General features: G+C 38.1%; 1 protein-coding gene across 4 annotated transcripts in view; it reads right to left on the minus strand.

Moving 5' to 3' along the window:
• The window catches only part of BBS9 (Bardet-Biedl syndrome 9), a 313837-nt gene that overhangs the window by 11507 nt on the left and 286365 nt on the right, over window positions 1-15965 (minus strand). For 3 of the 4 annotated variants that reach the window (XM_074900814.1, XM_074900813.1, XM_074900815.1), the window contains exon 23: window positions 13519-13573. The exons of the other annotated variant lie outside the window; for it this stretch is intronic. In XM_074900814.1, the coding sequence (XP_074756915.1) occupies window positions 13519-13573 (55 nt within the window). The remainder of the gene's footprint in view (window positions 1-13518; window positions 13574-15965) is intronic. 4 annotated transcript variants of the gene reach the window in all.

Genomic DNA, 15965 nt, shown 5'->3' on the forward strand with positions numbered 1-15965 from the left:
CATAATGAATCCAAACCACAGAACTATTCTAGCTACTAAGAAGGAAGGAAAAAAACCCAATTAGCTCTATCCCAGCCGAAACCAGGACAAACATGGAAGTATGTTTGTCCATAATTTTTAACTTTTCCTCTCTCCTTCCTTGATTTTGCTAATGACCTCTGTAGCTCTGGCATAAAAGAACTGTGGTGAAACAGAAAATAAAATTTAAAAAAAAAAAAATCTACATTCATGTTCTGAACGAAATATAAAATGCTAATGAACAAGGCTCATTTAGTAACAAAAATAAAATGAGTTGAGTTCTTTTTAAAAATCATTTGCATTTTACTGTGCATGTGACTTGCAAGTAATGTTGGTATGGGTTTTTGTGGGAGGTTTTAAGCCTAAAAAGAATCTGGTGACATCACTCAAGGAAATACCTAAATCATATATTACATTTAACTCAATACGATTTTGTTTAAAACTTTCTTATGAAACAGATGCTTTTCTGTCTCCAAAGTGTTCTCAAAGGAGTCTCTGCTTTTACACATGGCATTTCCGATCTCTCACTGCAGGAGAGCTTCACATCAAAGTTCACACAGAGCTCCAAAAGCTCCACTGAAGCCTCTCAAGGTGATGGTTTGGGAAAAAAATGTAAGAAGAGATATGTTATTGAGAGACATTCTGTTGCAGAAAAAGTGAAATCTAAATACAGTAGATGGAGATTTATCAAAATGTAGACATAGTCCCACTGTGACTGCCAGTTGTATGCTTCTGCTAGGATCTTGCAACAAGCTGGATGTTATTGCTTCTCTCCCAGTGCATTTGCAGTTTAGAGGTCTTGTTGCTGTAATCAGGGGTTTTGTTGGAAGAAAGGCAATATACACCACATGCAAAATGTTTTGAAAGGAGCTGTGAGTTAAGATATAGATAGTTTTTGCTTTTAACCCTTACTTGGAATGGTGAAAGTGTTTTCCAATCTGTCATCCATGAAGTCATGGTCTGCAGCCCATGAAATCACATTAAACAAGAAAATAAACATCATCTTACAGTATTTTCAGCTAAAGGTGCTAAGATACGATCATCTGCAGGAAATGAGCCAGCAGAATTACATAAATGTGAAAGTGTGAAAACCTCTCATTCAGTGGTGTGTGAAGATGAAAAGTAGAGGATCAAATTGTAGTTTTACCAGCATTCATTTAAACTACAATGATGAACATGAAAAAAGGGAAACATATGAACAACAACAACAACTTGTAATGAAGTTTGAAATACACTATTTAAAGTAGCATCTACCCTTTTCTCATGCCCTTTGGAAGGCAGTAAAACAGAAGCACTTTTAAAATAGGTCCAGGTATTAGCATCTCATTTAATGGGCTGCAGTAAGAGCTACCAAGTAGCTCAAGACAGGCAATTCCTTTAAGCATGGTGGAACAGTATGCTGGCTCACACTTAAGATGGCCAGATCTTCTCCACCCCCGCAGGAGAATTCAAATTGTGCTGTCAGAAATAGTACTTGCCTGAAGGATTCCATACACGTTACGAGACTGAGTCCCAGTGCAGTAGCTTGGAAAAGGATGGCTAGTCATTTTAACAAGCTACAGATTTAAAAAAGAATGAGCTGTTCTCTTATCTATCACACGTTATGCATGGGATGACAAGTTAAATGACTTAATGTTTGTCAAACTAAACTGGATCGTATTGAGATACCTATCTTCAGAGATGCTGCAACACCACTTCCCATTCAAGCCAAGACTGTTTTGAATGATTTCCTAGAAATGCTTCTAATACTTCTTTACCTTCCAGATTCCAGGATCAAAATATTATCTTCTTTTATTCTTTCTCTTAAACCTGAAATAGAAATCCCTTTATCTGGCATATGATGCCACCTTTCCATGACAATACCCAGATCTGGCACGTTTCAAGCGTCACTGTTTTTCCAGGCTCCTCTAGAAAAGGACAGAAATATATAAGTAGGATGATAAAGTCTGAATACAGTTTGAAATAAAACACTTATCTTTGAGAGATCTTTCTGTGTCATTTTGACACACTGAGCTCTAGATTGGACTCAATGACACACTGAGTTCTTTTGACACACCGAGCTCTTTGGTTAGACTTGATGATCTTAAAGATCTTTTCAACCTAAATGATTCTATGGTTCTATGATTAGTGCAATCTATCTAGAACTTTGAGTGGAAACTTTTGTAAATGTGAATAAATAATTTAATTAATTTAATTAACTGATGGAAACAATACAAGGCTCTATCATATCTTCCTTAAAGGCATGTGCTCATTTGTCCACAAAGCACATCATCTACTTTCTTAATCAATGGGTATTCAAATCATGACAGGAACTGACACTGGGCTTCAGGGAGGGAACAAAAAAGTGTTCCACAAAGATCAGTCGGATTATGAGTCAACTGAAGTCATGAGTCAGTTGCAGACTGTTGCTGATTGACTCTGCCTCACCAGTAGGTGTTACTTCAGCCATTAATGCAGATTGCTGTATGGCTGCAGGGTTATGCATGTCTGCCAAGGTACATAAAAAATATCCAAGCCAAACTAAAATCTGCCAGATTCTGAAAATATCATATAACACCCTTCTCTGTATCTGCAACAGCATCCAAAGTAATGTTTCGGAGACCTGACCACGACCACACCCATCCCAATGTCTGCAATGCAGCCTGAAGGTTTTTCATTGATGGCCGTTCCACTTAATCATTCAAAGCGATCCTTGGCTATGTGATTGCTGTGATTTAACACAGTAATAACAATAATCCAGACTATGCTCAAACCACTCACAGTACTTCCAGAACTGTTTATTAGCATTGGCTTCTGCATTACTAGCTATTTTCAACACCCTTAAGACTGAAGTTCCTCCTCTGGCACCTCTGAGAAGGCTCAAGACTACATGAAAAAGGCAGCCTTATTTTTTGTTTGACTGGGTATTGATAACTGCACTTAACTTCACAGTTTGTTTATTTATTTAACCTCAGCTCAGGTTAAAGCCATCTATAATGCCCTGTGCATTGTATCTTTAGGTCCAAGACAGAACCGCATACAGAACACAGTCTCTTTTATTTCTCTCTTGAAAGGAAATTTAATAGCTCCTCTTCAACCCATGAGTCAACTGCAAGACCATCATTTAATAATCCCATCCTTTTATTGCAGTCATAGTCTGAAAATTAAAGGTCCCCATGCTCAACATCTCTAGGCAGAGTATAAGACATATCAGATTGAAGATTTCCATCATGCTTTCAATAAATCTTATCTTCCAGCTAGTACTTTCCAACTGGTAACTGAGCCTCTTTCTGAAGAATGGGAAGCCCACCACTGGCAGTCTATTCTGTCATTTTCTTTCAACAGAAATAACATTTTCCATGGACTAGAATGACTTCTTTCTTAACATATTGATTTCATCCTTCTTAACATTAGAAATCACAGGAACTGAATGCATAATTTAAGACTTACACCCCAAGAGAAGTCACCATTTTACCAAGCAGCCATTAAGATTGGACAAAGGGCATTTCCTCTTAAAAGTAGGTTTTGTTCAACAGGCAAAGCACAAGAGCAATATACAACATAACAAAATGATTTATCTATTGAACATAACATTTTGTCAAAAAACAAATGTGAGATATTTTATCTGACTGTTTAATGTACACAGTAATATTTTAATCAATGTTTCTATAAAACTCACACAACTTTTTTTGACTATACAAATACAGCACGTGAAAGGCAGAAGTATGCAGCCTTTTATCTATACACAATATGAAAGAACAGCATTTCTCTATGAGACTTTTTTACTGTAAATCCAATGCTTATAAAAGCAGTGCAATTGAAATCAGGTGGGACACCGCACAAGGGTTTCTCATCATTCTAAGCATACAGTTCGCTCACTCAAATAATAAAACCTCTATGCTTATTCAGTCTTGTACTTCTCTTAAAGCTAGGCTACTCAATTGTGCCAAATAATGTGTTGTCCAACTTGGACTAAACCAAGAACACTAAGCTCATTTTCCTAGTGAACTGTTCTGTACTTGTACAATTTCTACATTACAAACTGACATCTGTAAGAAAAAAGAAATTAAAACTTTCTAAAGTCAGCACTCTTTCTGACTTCTTATATTACTGGTGAAAACTTAAAGGATAATATACCTGAGATTTAAACTTAAAAAGAGTATTACCTTTACGTAAATATAGCCACATGATTGTTTATAATTAGGTAACTGCGTACATACGTACATTCACTCTGTCAAATTCTGCACTGTCACTATTATTTATATTTGATCTGATAGCTGGAAGACACTCCTTAGACCATTTTCTTTAAAACTGTAAACAGTAGACGGCATCCTCCTTTACACTCATTAAAGATTATCAAGTCGCTAACAAAACTTTTACCACATTCTTTTTCTGCTAACTTAGAAGAAGATGAAAGGGTAACGCATCTCATTATGTTGAATTGCAACAGTGAGAAAGAAAAACGAGAAAGATAAAGCAGGGGTTTACACAGTAAATCTGCTGATAGCTGAACTTGTTGAGATAAAATAAAGGCTATAAATCAACTTGAAATAGTTGGAAGTATTAAGTAAATCAGGTAACTTTCTGGTGTCTTTCATTCTTCCCTCCTCACATTATCCATTTTTATAATAATCTTTTTTATTTGGTCCGTGTCTAGTATCAAACAGTAAAATGAGGAGTGACAGTAAGAACAGCTTTTTTCTTTGAAATCTGATTGCCAAGGAGTGGAACTGTCACCCAAATTTGCAAAGGCAGTTCTTCTGACATTTGCATATAACTTTGAAGTGCCAAGAGACCAGAATAATGAAATCAGAATTAAGTCTGATTGTCAGTACTTGTACTGGATGGATACATACAATCTAAACTGTGAAAAGTCTGTGATTGCAACTCAGTTCTGGAAGCGGAATGCTTGCTTTATGGAAAGTGTTGGTATTTGCTATAGGTTTTCAGATATATCAAAACATGGAAATATATCAAAGAATTAAACTTTTCACTGTTTCAGATTGTCAGTGTCACCATAAAACAAGTTGCAGTTATGAAGAACAACAGAAATCACAGTCTCATTTCCTATCCTGAATCCTATTCCTGATTTCTGTCAGATTTACATTACTCCGTCTCCCACACTCTGCCCAGTTAAATCCACCTATGTCCCCTCTCATTTTACCACACAGTACCCTCAGCTACCCTTCACATCTACTAATTTCCTCCTGAGCAAGAGCCATAAATTAGGCTGGCTTTGAGGTAAAGGTGTACTTACTCAAGAACACATCAAACACAACAAGTAACTGTTAAATCCCTGTCGAAGCCTTCCCTCTAATAATCTCAACCTTTCCTTAACACCCATCTGACAACTTCTATGAAATTTGTAGAAATTATATCTATTTTTGAGATGTTAATCTCTTTCTAAAATGCATCAGAAACTGGCCATGAGGGTTCACAAGGGTGGGGAGAGAAGACCAAGAGACAACCATTATGATTACTTAAGTTTTCAAAAATGAAAGGCATTTTTGCTAGATACAAAGTAACTGGACATAACTGGACATTTTGAAATTATCATTTTGAGACATTCCAGTTCAGCAAATCCAAATGTCCCATTTCAATATGTCAAATTGCTTCACATCAAACAAAAATAGATGCATTTTCAGCTTGGCTTCCTGCAATCCATTTGCGTCATAGAGATATTCATTGAAGTTGTGCGAAAACCTTTACATAAACTAATTCACCATAGGGGGGAAAAAAGAAGTATTGTTGATTTTCCTAGATAAGAGTAGCTTTAGATGAGAAATTTTGGAGAATCAAAAAACACTCAAAATCAAAAGTCCACATTCTGAAATTTAATTATATTCTCTACCAGGAAAATAGTCTGTAAGGGAACACTTCTAAGTGAGAGTCTTGTATTAAATTTTAAAAATAACCCTATGATTTATACCACCAGTTAGCTTTATAAAATGCCACGTTAAAAAGCAAACATAATTTAAAAAGCAGGGTGAATTAAATACCTCTAGAAATGCCTTTCTGACTGTAAATATTATGTAAAAAGATGGTACTGAACAGATATTTGAAGAGATAAAGAAAATGCCCTTTAAGTGGAGATGCCTGATTTTAGCCCCGAGTTTCTGTGGACCAGAGCATGGGAGTCATTAACACAAGCTCTGCCCCACACAGGCGTGACCCCCATGCCGGTAGGACCCCAGCAGATACATCCATGCGCATGTCCAAACTCAGTGCCAGCGCTGGAGTCTCCACTGCATGCTCTAAGCACAGCTCTGCTGGCCTCATGAGAGGCAACAGGGAGATCTGTAACCCCCTTCACACCTTTCTGGCCCTGGGCCTCTCTCAAAGCACAGAGAGAATTTCTAGGAAACTGGTGGAAACCAGTTTCTCTGGGCTGCTGCACAGGGAATAAAGGAGAGAACAGGAATCCATGGAGCGAACACTTCACAGTAAGGGTTTGCAAAAACAGGTGTGCATTTTCAAAAGGAAATTATAAGGTCTTTTTTTTTTTTTCCCAAATAGTTCTAGATGAAGCACTGAATGAAGGGCCTCATCCTCACCAGTCTAAGAACGATGAGGGATTCTTTCAGCTGGTACCACACAACCCTAAAGTGCACCACCAAAGTGACTCTTTAATGGATCAGTGGGAAAAGGAAGATGTGGTTACGTGTCTGGCTTACGCACACCAAACAGAGTACCTCTGTGCCAGGGAAACTCTCCATTAGGAACCTACAAAAAACCTGCTGGAGCTAAACTGAGCAGAATTTGACTATGTTAAAGGAATACTGGGTATTACTGAGCAACCCGTATAATAGTGCTCCCCACTAAGGCACACCACTTAACAAAACACAGCATGGTAACATGAAAACATATGCCAGCAGCCTTCACTGTTCAGAGATTTTAAAGAACAGAAGGGCTTAGATTATGATGTTCTCAATACAACCATCTAGTTGGATGCCTAGAATACTACAGAACATAGACTTTCACACAATAATTTACTCAACAAGACCTTAACTTCAAGTTGAGCTTTTCGATGTAAAAACTTTAAGTGAAGAATGAATCACATCTGTAAGGAAGTTATTCCTCTCTGCCCAAAATTTGTCCTTTATTTCTAGGTCCAAATTTTTCTTGCTTCTGCTTCCAGCCATGTACATGTGCAATTCATCGGCTCTAAAATCATTATCTGTTTTTGTTCATCTCTGCTTTACATCAAACAAAATACAAGAGGAAGTAAAAAAATAGCTGTAATATGCACATTACAGAGCACTTAATCTCATGTCTAGTGTCATACAAAGTATGAGATAATGATCTTGAATATAACACACATTGTCTACTGGAATTGTCATTGCTTGAATAGTGAGTTCAATCTGCCAGTACTAGAAGGATTAAGTCTAGGTAAAGCACATATCCAAGCAAACTATGCCTAACATGGATAGTTTCCCCATTTGTCAGGGAGTGCTTATGGGATGAAGGAGACAGAAATGACACACACTACACTGTGCATTTGCAGTTTCAGCAGATTTTTCTCCACAGGATATGTAATAGTCTGGTGGACTTTTCTCTCTTTTTTTCAAAGTATGTTTGAAAGCTAGATGACTTGATTTATGCAAAAAGCTTTGCTTTAATAAGCCATTCTACTGCCAGATAATTTTCTTTATAAAATAACAATACATGTTTTAAAAACAAATTTCCTTCTCTGGCCATAAGTACGGAATAGGAGTTAAGTCCTGTGCTGCATGTCAGCCATTGGAAGAGTATAGTGTGGAGATGTGTAGGGTCCTGGCAAACTGAATCTGCATTTTACAAACTAAATACTCAGACTCCGTGTATTGAAACTTTATACCAGAAGGGTCCCTACTGATTAGGACACTGATGTTTTCTTCAGCAGAAGGTGCTGGTGGACATATTTCCCCAGAAGCCTTCAACTTTAGCATTGTAACACAGTAACAGTGGTGGAATAAGCTTCTTGTTAAAGACACAGACTTTATCAGTAAAGAAGAAATGGTGAAGCTCAGAGGAATAGTGTATAGAGAGATGAAGACACACTGGACATTTGTTCAGTGTCCTAAAAATGCCATTTGAGCACATGAGGTAGGAAAAGAAGTAGTATGGGAATACAGTTGCACCAAGCAGTATCAGCCGTGTAAGAGGGAAAGGGAAGACCACAGCTTTATGCTGGTTCTGAACCAGGTGTGGTTCTCTGTCACCTCTGATGGAGGACACTGACCAAAGACTCTGGCTGGCAGTGAAATCTTTAGCCAGGTTTGCAAGATTAAATGGCACACAGCAACAGAGTAATACAGGCTGAAACGGAGCTGTGGGACACTGACTGAGCTGAGGTGGCAGAATTCATAGTGTAAACATAAAATTTCAGAAAAATATCATTTTACCATGTTCATCAACAAACCAAGAACAATACCAGGAGCACGGTTACATCCACATCTACGTCATTTTTTACTAAAGCCTCAAGACCTAAAGCCATTCCGGGAAGCTGCTCTGCAGAAGGTGGTATTACTAAACTAAAGACAGAGCTTTGTCATTTAGATACACACAGACAGTGGGACCAGGTTCCCTGATCAGGTCATCCAGTTGAGAAGCAACAGGCTACTGTTGCTTTGTTTCTAACCACTTCCTGACTATAGTTTAGATATTTAGTCTTTCACCACCTGGTTTATATTTGATTTGCAAAAATAAAAATAAACAATCTCCCCCAAGGAACAACAAGAATATTGCACAGTATGCAGTTTGTGACCAAAGAGGCCTGGAGCGGAGGCAATACATTCTCTGGTACCTAAGCCACAGGTCAGATTGGTTGCCAGCTAAGCCAATATTTCTGGTCTGAAGCATCTGCTGAACTCCTGCAAACAATAAGAAAGTTTTGTTCCATCACTGAAATAGAAAACCAAATTTAAGAACGGCTGTGTAAATAAAGTGGAAGTTCATCCAAAACCAGTGACCCAGAGGCCAGTTATTTCTAGAATATAAAGAAAACTAACCTGTGAAGAAGTCTTAAAAGTTTGAAGCTATAACTCTACTGGTTTCCTTCAATATGAATGTATACACAGGAATAAAAATGGCTCTGGAATATAAAATTTAAAGAATAAACTGAATTTTTTTCAGATGTTTCTCCATGAATAGAACTGATTTTTTATTTTATTGTTTACTTTAAAAGGCATCCACTGAATTAAAAAGCTGGGATTCCTATTTTTTTTTAGTAAATAATATTGTATGTTTTACTGCATATAATTGTATATAACACTGTAATAAAAATATTTTTAAAATAAATCAATCCATTGTAAAATTTTATGTATATCTCATATCTTATATTAATTTATCCACTTTTAATTAACTTTGGGATTAGCTCTTCCTGTGCTATTAAGCTTCATGCTTTAAGTAAAATCTATATTGCAAATGATTGCTTAAAGTTGCACACATAGCATGTTTGCTTAAAAATATAACTTGTCCATCAGGCAAAACTTAATAATGGCATTTCAAAACTCTGTGTAGAACTTAAATTCTCGAAAGAGTTCTGAGTTACCCAAATTCCACGGAAAATTGATTACCTTTATGCTCCTTAGCACTCTTTTAGCATGGTGATGGGACACCTGAAAAGTATCAAGTATCATCTGCCTCCAGAAGCTGTGGTTAATGCTCAGTGTTGGCAGTAAGGGGGGGTGTGAAGACAAGGAAATGCTTCTGTTGACCACCACCTTATTTTCTTATGCCCCAAACCAGCTGCACATCTGGTTCCCTATCTATTGATTCCAATTCCTAATTAGCCAATCTGCATAGAAAAATCTATTCTCTGGCAATGACTACACTTATTTTCATATTGAATAGCAGGGGGGGAAAAAAATCTGTTGACTTGCAATTGTGGACGTTGATGTGTTGCCACATACCATGGCACTAAAACAGGGAAGAACTTACATCCACGCTTACATTTTAGCATACACATATTTCTGTTTACTTATGTGATAGTTTAAAGTTAAGCATGATCCGATTCTTTAGAATAAACCGGGTAACTTCTGCTTCCCCTTTACTTCTATGCCTTGTGTCTCTGCCTAGAAATAAACTTTCTTTACCTTTAAGAAAATAATCTTTCAAAAAGTACATATATAAAAGCACAGGAATGGCATACATAAACCTGCTTAGCTCAATAGCCATCTTTTAACAGTGATCCAAAGTAGATACTTTGATAGTGTGCATAATGCAGAGGGCAAATACAAGGCAATATCCACCTTCTAGCATGCCACAGCTGAAAAGCTGCCTGAGCTAGAGATCAGTTTTACACCTTGTAGCTAGTAGTTCTCAACTACTTTTCCTTGGTAAATTCATCTAATCATTGAACCCATTTGTACTTTGCGTTTCTACAACATCCTGTGGGTGTTCTGCAATTTATATGCCATGTAGAAGGGTATCCCCTTTAATTTTTTGCAACCTGCTGCCTGGTATTTCACCAGTGGCCCTAATTTTAGTATCTTGAGAACCACTGAAGAGTCCCTCCTGACTCCACACCATTCAAGTTTTTCTATGTCTCTATCATATCATCTCATGCTTCATTCACCTCTCTTCTATTCTAGAAAATGCTACTATGAAGTACCTGCTCTTCAGCTTTAATTTTGCCCTTTGGATCTGTCTCCTCTCGCTTCTTTATCTTTGTTATCCCTATGGATTATGACAAGCACCCTCCCTCTCTGTTTTCTAATAGATCCTCTAAATGTCCTAGTGAGTCTATCACCTCTGCACACCGATCTCCTACCTCAAGTAGGAATTTGTCCATCTTTGGTTAAGTGATTACAGCTGGATAAACTAGGGTTTTTTTCCCGCCATCAGACTGTGTTGCAAAAAGACTTCCAGTCACGTACTCTTTCCTCCTGCAGCAGGCCTGGGAGGAGATAGCACAGGTACAGACAACACTTCCGTTCACACAAGGCCCCATTGTTCCAGAGGGTGAGGGACACCTGATACCAAAATGCCTAGATTGCTTTCTTGCACCCTTCCAGACACTGTGCTTCCACCACTGTTCCTCAGGTGCCAAATTCCTGCCAGGAGAATGTCCTCATTCATGACTGTCACAAATACAAACAGGACTCATGAAATAAATGGATTCATAACTGAACCTAATCCCCAAACTGTGACAGAAGCCATTTGAGTAATCCCTTATCTGTCAGGGCTGTGTTCCACTTCCTCTGCACATTCCCCACCAAAAAGGGCAGAAATGAGTAGAGTAGTTCAGTTGTGGGAAGCTGCTGGCATGGAAGGAAGCTCCAGCTGAGCTTATAATGGAAACCACCTGCCCCTTGGTTATGATTAGAACAGAATTTCTCATTATATTCCTCTATAATACTTACTTACAAGACAGGAGATTTTCAATGTCATGTTAAAAAAAAAAAAAAAAAAAAAGGAATTTAAAAGGATAAATGCATATGAAGAAGGTTAAAAATAAAAGTTTACTTTTTTTTAATTGGTACACCCAGCACCTTGGTGGGTTAGTAAAACAAAACATATGCAAACAAGATGCAAAATGTGATGGAAAAGACAGAAACAGAAAGTAACAGTTATTACTGCAATTTCTTTTCGTATCAAGATAATGTCATCATTGCCACAGTAGGAAAGAAATTCCTTGTGCTTTCACTAGCCAATGTACTGGTGACCTATGAAAGTCCCAACAGAGATTCCCAAAGCAAGTTCTAAGCACCACTGGCCTGAGTCCCTTCCCCACCTCTCTACCTCGGTTGTGTTTTCTTATTTGGGTAAAGTCATACAGGGCATGTTGAAGGTTAAAATTTTATAAACCACAACTCTTCAAGGCATACAAACAGGTGTTTGTATTCTACAGCACTCAAAAAGTAATAATGGAAAAATGCTTGTTGTGGGTCTAAGACTTTGGTAAAAGTTGATTCAATGCATTAACTCAGTTTTGAATGCAAAAGCTTCCAGAAATAGCAGTCCATCTTTTTGTCAGCATCATGACATGATTTGAGAGGATAACTTTACCTTGTGCTGTGATCCCATCAGATCTTACAAACACAACTGGGATGGACCAGTGTGGTACTTGGCATGGTAAACTTCCAGGGAAAAAAGGTGCTGCCAGTCCACAACTGATGATAGAGCAGATGATATGCTCCACCCTTTAAATCAGTATCAGACCATCAAGGCATGAAAGTAACAGAGATGTGCTTATTAGAGGGGACACCTCATTGAATGGGGTATCACAGCACTTGAGCTAAGTCATGGTTAAGCAAAGACCATTTGGGGAGACCTAGAAGCAAGTTCCTAGCCCTCTGCAGTCATCAAAAAGACGGTGGAATTTAACCTACAACTCAGAGGGAAAAGTAACAAGCAAATAGATACGCTGCCCCACAGCCTCAGTGGGATACAATACTTGCTTCATGCTCTCTCCTGAACTGTTGTGTAGTGCTGCTGTGTACTATTAAATACTTACTGCGTTCCACCCCAGGGATGGCTCTGTTTCAGTGCTGGGTGAAGTGATCCTTATTTAAACATTACTTAGCTCACACGATTGCTGTGAAACTTAATTAAATTAATACTTGCAAAATGCTTTGAGGTTCTCAGATGAAAGAAGCTATAGAAATCCAAAGTACTATTAGTGTTTCTAAGGAGGGGTGAAGCAATTTGGATAAACTAAAAACCTGCATAAATCTTCCCTCAAAGCAACACTTTTTTGCAGCTTCAGTTAACCTATTTTTTATTTGTTTTCATTTTTAAGACCTTTACAATTCCTGACTTCACCTTCAATTGGAATAACCATTTTATAACTACACCAGACAAAGCATACCAATACCTTGTTCATTTTCAGCCTCACTTTAGCCCTGCTTAAAAAGGCACTCTCAATATTTCAAACCTCACTGCTCTCGAAGATCATCGCCATCTTTTTATCTGTGATCCATTGCACAGACAACTTTATTTTCTTGGATTTTCAGTGAATCTACAGTTACAGAATTAGCAATCAAATGTTATTGGAGAGTTAGATCCCATATCTAACTACATCAAACAACAGTTACATGCTGAAATGAAAATGCAGGCTGGTAAGTACCATCATCTTAATTCTACAGACAGGAGAAACAAGCTTTTGGAGAAGAAAAAAAATAGCTTGGAGATGTGATTTTCTCCTCAGTCTCTGTAAATGTCTTTGGACTAATATATTTTTTCATATGTTCAAAGTAGGACACTTCAGAGTATCTTCTTTCTTAAAAAAGAGAGTTCCAAAGATCATAATCAAAGTACTCTGTTACCATGCAAACAGAGGGCAGCCTTGTACATGACACATAGCTGAAGACTACACAAGATACACATTTCTAAAAAGCATAAAGAGCATTATTAAAATCATGTTACAATATGTAAGACTTATATCAAACAGAAAGTAATTAAATCCCCCAAAAATCATGAAAACGCTTCTCATTAAATTCCCAGCTTAGTTTCCAAACCAAAACAATATGAATAAATATCCTAAACAGAAAAACTGCAGGAATGGAGTTTTCAATTCTTTTGAGATTTGTCCCTCACCATTTATTTCCTTGGCAGTCTGGAACTGAGAGGAGGAATGCTGCAACTCTGTCACCTGCAAGAGAGTACCGAGGGATGTGGGTACATAAAACGGTATGGCTACTCCACTTCAGTATCACTTTATTCAATGCAGACTGAAAGGAATTTTTATTGATTCAGTGCACTTTGGGGGTTTGGCATCTAGTTACAGGCTGTCTAACACTGCTGTGAGAAACCGTTTTTAACCTTGAGTATGCATGACTGCTTACGACTACTTTTATGTTATGAGGTAACTATAGAGGAACAGAGAAGGCTGTGGTCAAAAGGAAGGAAGTCCCACTCTGCCTTATATATATTCACTATAATTGCCATCTGTATATAAAAATACGTTTGGTTTGACTAAAAGCACATAGAATATATGCATTTTTCTGAAAGAAGACAAGAACATCAACATGAAACAAGAGGGTCTAGCTTACTGAATATTGCCCAAATATGAAAATGCAAGTGAATAAACACCCACCAGCCTAGAGACCAATCAAAATACAGTGTATTCTACTTAAATGCAACCATAAAGCTGAAATCTGGTGACTGTACTAGAGCATACACATCAAAATACTACATGCCGCAGCTTCCAGAGTCTGCCACATATCTTCCTTTACTGTGTTGCCTACCACCATGGAATGGGAACCATCCATAGAGAGATTTCCATTTGTTCAGAGAAGCCAAAAACCCACCTAGGATACTCCCCTCATTTAAGTCTGCCTATGTTCACTACATATTTTCTTTCAGATACGTATCCACCTCTTTTCTGGAAACTATATTAGTTGTTTCTCTGTTGTCTTCTCTCTGGAAGCTGTACAATATTAATAACCACCTTTGTAAACCAGCAATTTCTCTTCAATTCCTTTCATACATGGCACGTCAGGTCTTGTCCATATCTCCTTGTTTTCTGCCCCAGACTCTAGTTCAAAAATCCTTTAAAAACCCAGTCTTTCAATTCCCTTAAAAATTATACACATATTAAGTATAATCCCTCTTACTTCAGTAGGATCCCCTTCTTTCCTAAAGAATTCAGACCTAGTTATTTTGCATACCCCAAACCCCTGTATTACTGCATTATTCTAGCTGTCCTTGGCTCTGCTGTAACTTTTCTCTTTCTGTGTTTTTCCCCTCTTTTAATATAACATGCATTCCTTACATAGACCCAAAATTATTTCCCACAGCTATTCCTGAAATTTTAAACAGTTTTTTGCAGTTTAATACAAACAGTATTTATACATCGCCTTCCATCCAAAAAGCTTGAAAAACTTAACACTTTACGTTAAGTTTTACCATATCTCCGTGAACTGCCTCTTTATTTACAACTCTCCTCCCTCCGGGCAAGTAAGATTATAACCCTGTTACAGAACCAGAATCTAATGCAGTAGGGACCAGAAAAGCTTACGGGCATGGCTTCACCCTTGGCTGAAGCTCATCTTAGTATGGGCTGCAGCCCGGAATGAAGACCCACCCTTCCTCCTCCTCCCTCCTCTTGGGTGCCTGTATACAGGGCTCACACAGCCAAACTGGGGAAGAGATCGAGCTGAAGATAGACCTCTTTTCTTCTGTCAGGTTGCTAAGTGTCTCTTAGTTCAGCTGACCATCCCACCACACACTAGTGGTGTCACCACAAGGCAGAGAAAATACATGCCTGAGAGGCAAGCATAGCTCCCACTCCTTTCAGCAGGAGCTTGAACTTAAATATGATTCAGATAGTTGTAAAACTGCAGTTACAGTATGGAGACAGGTAAGACAGCTGCTCTAAGGAGTCATTAATACAAAATGGAGTCTTATCTCCTGTCCCTTATTCCAGCTGCTTGCTCCCATTCCTTCCTTGTGCTGGTGCTAAAGCCCATCAGACTTCACAACTGAATCATCATGTAACACCACAGAAAACTAAACTGGCAAAAACCACACAAATATTTTTTTCTAGTGGTTGTGAAAAAAGTGTTAGCACATGGTCAAGGTAGGGGGGTGGGCTCCAGAGCTGGGGGGCAGGTACAGGAAGAAGAAAGGAGAACAATCTCCTCTTTCCAGCAAGGAGTGATCCTAGACCAGCTCAGTCATCTCATATAACTCCACAATAAAGTACTTCTGTAAAGGGCCACAAGCTAGTGAGTTGTGAGAATTAACCCAGAAATATGTACTACCCACCTTGTGCTGTACTTGCAAACACTTCAGACCTTTATCTCAAATAGCCTTAAAGCCCTCTTGCCTTGCTCATTGTTTGAGAGCATTTGTCAACTTCCTACTTTCTTTCTCAACCTCTCAGTTTTTAATATCTTACAATTTACCAGTTAAGGTTTGTTAAGTGTTTACTAACTCCCACACTGCCCAGCTACCCAAACTCTGAATCACCCTATTCTCTGTGTATTAATCCCCTTCATCTTCCTTAACTGTTTTACCTTTCACCCAAAGTCTTCAAAACA

This window comes from Athene noctua, chromosome 2, assembly GCF_965140245.1.
Source record: "Athene noctua chromosome 2, bAthNoc1.hap1.1, whole genome shotgun sequence".
In the NCBI taxonomy this organism is placed as follows: Eukaryota; Metazoa; Chordata; class Aves; order Strigiformes; family Strigidae; genus Athene; species Athene noctua.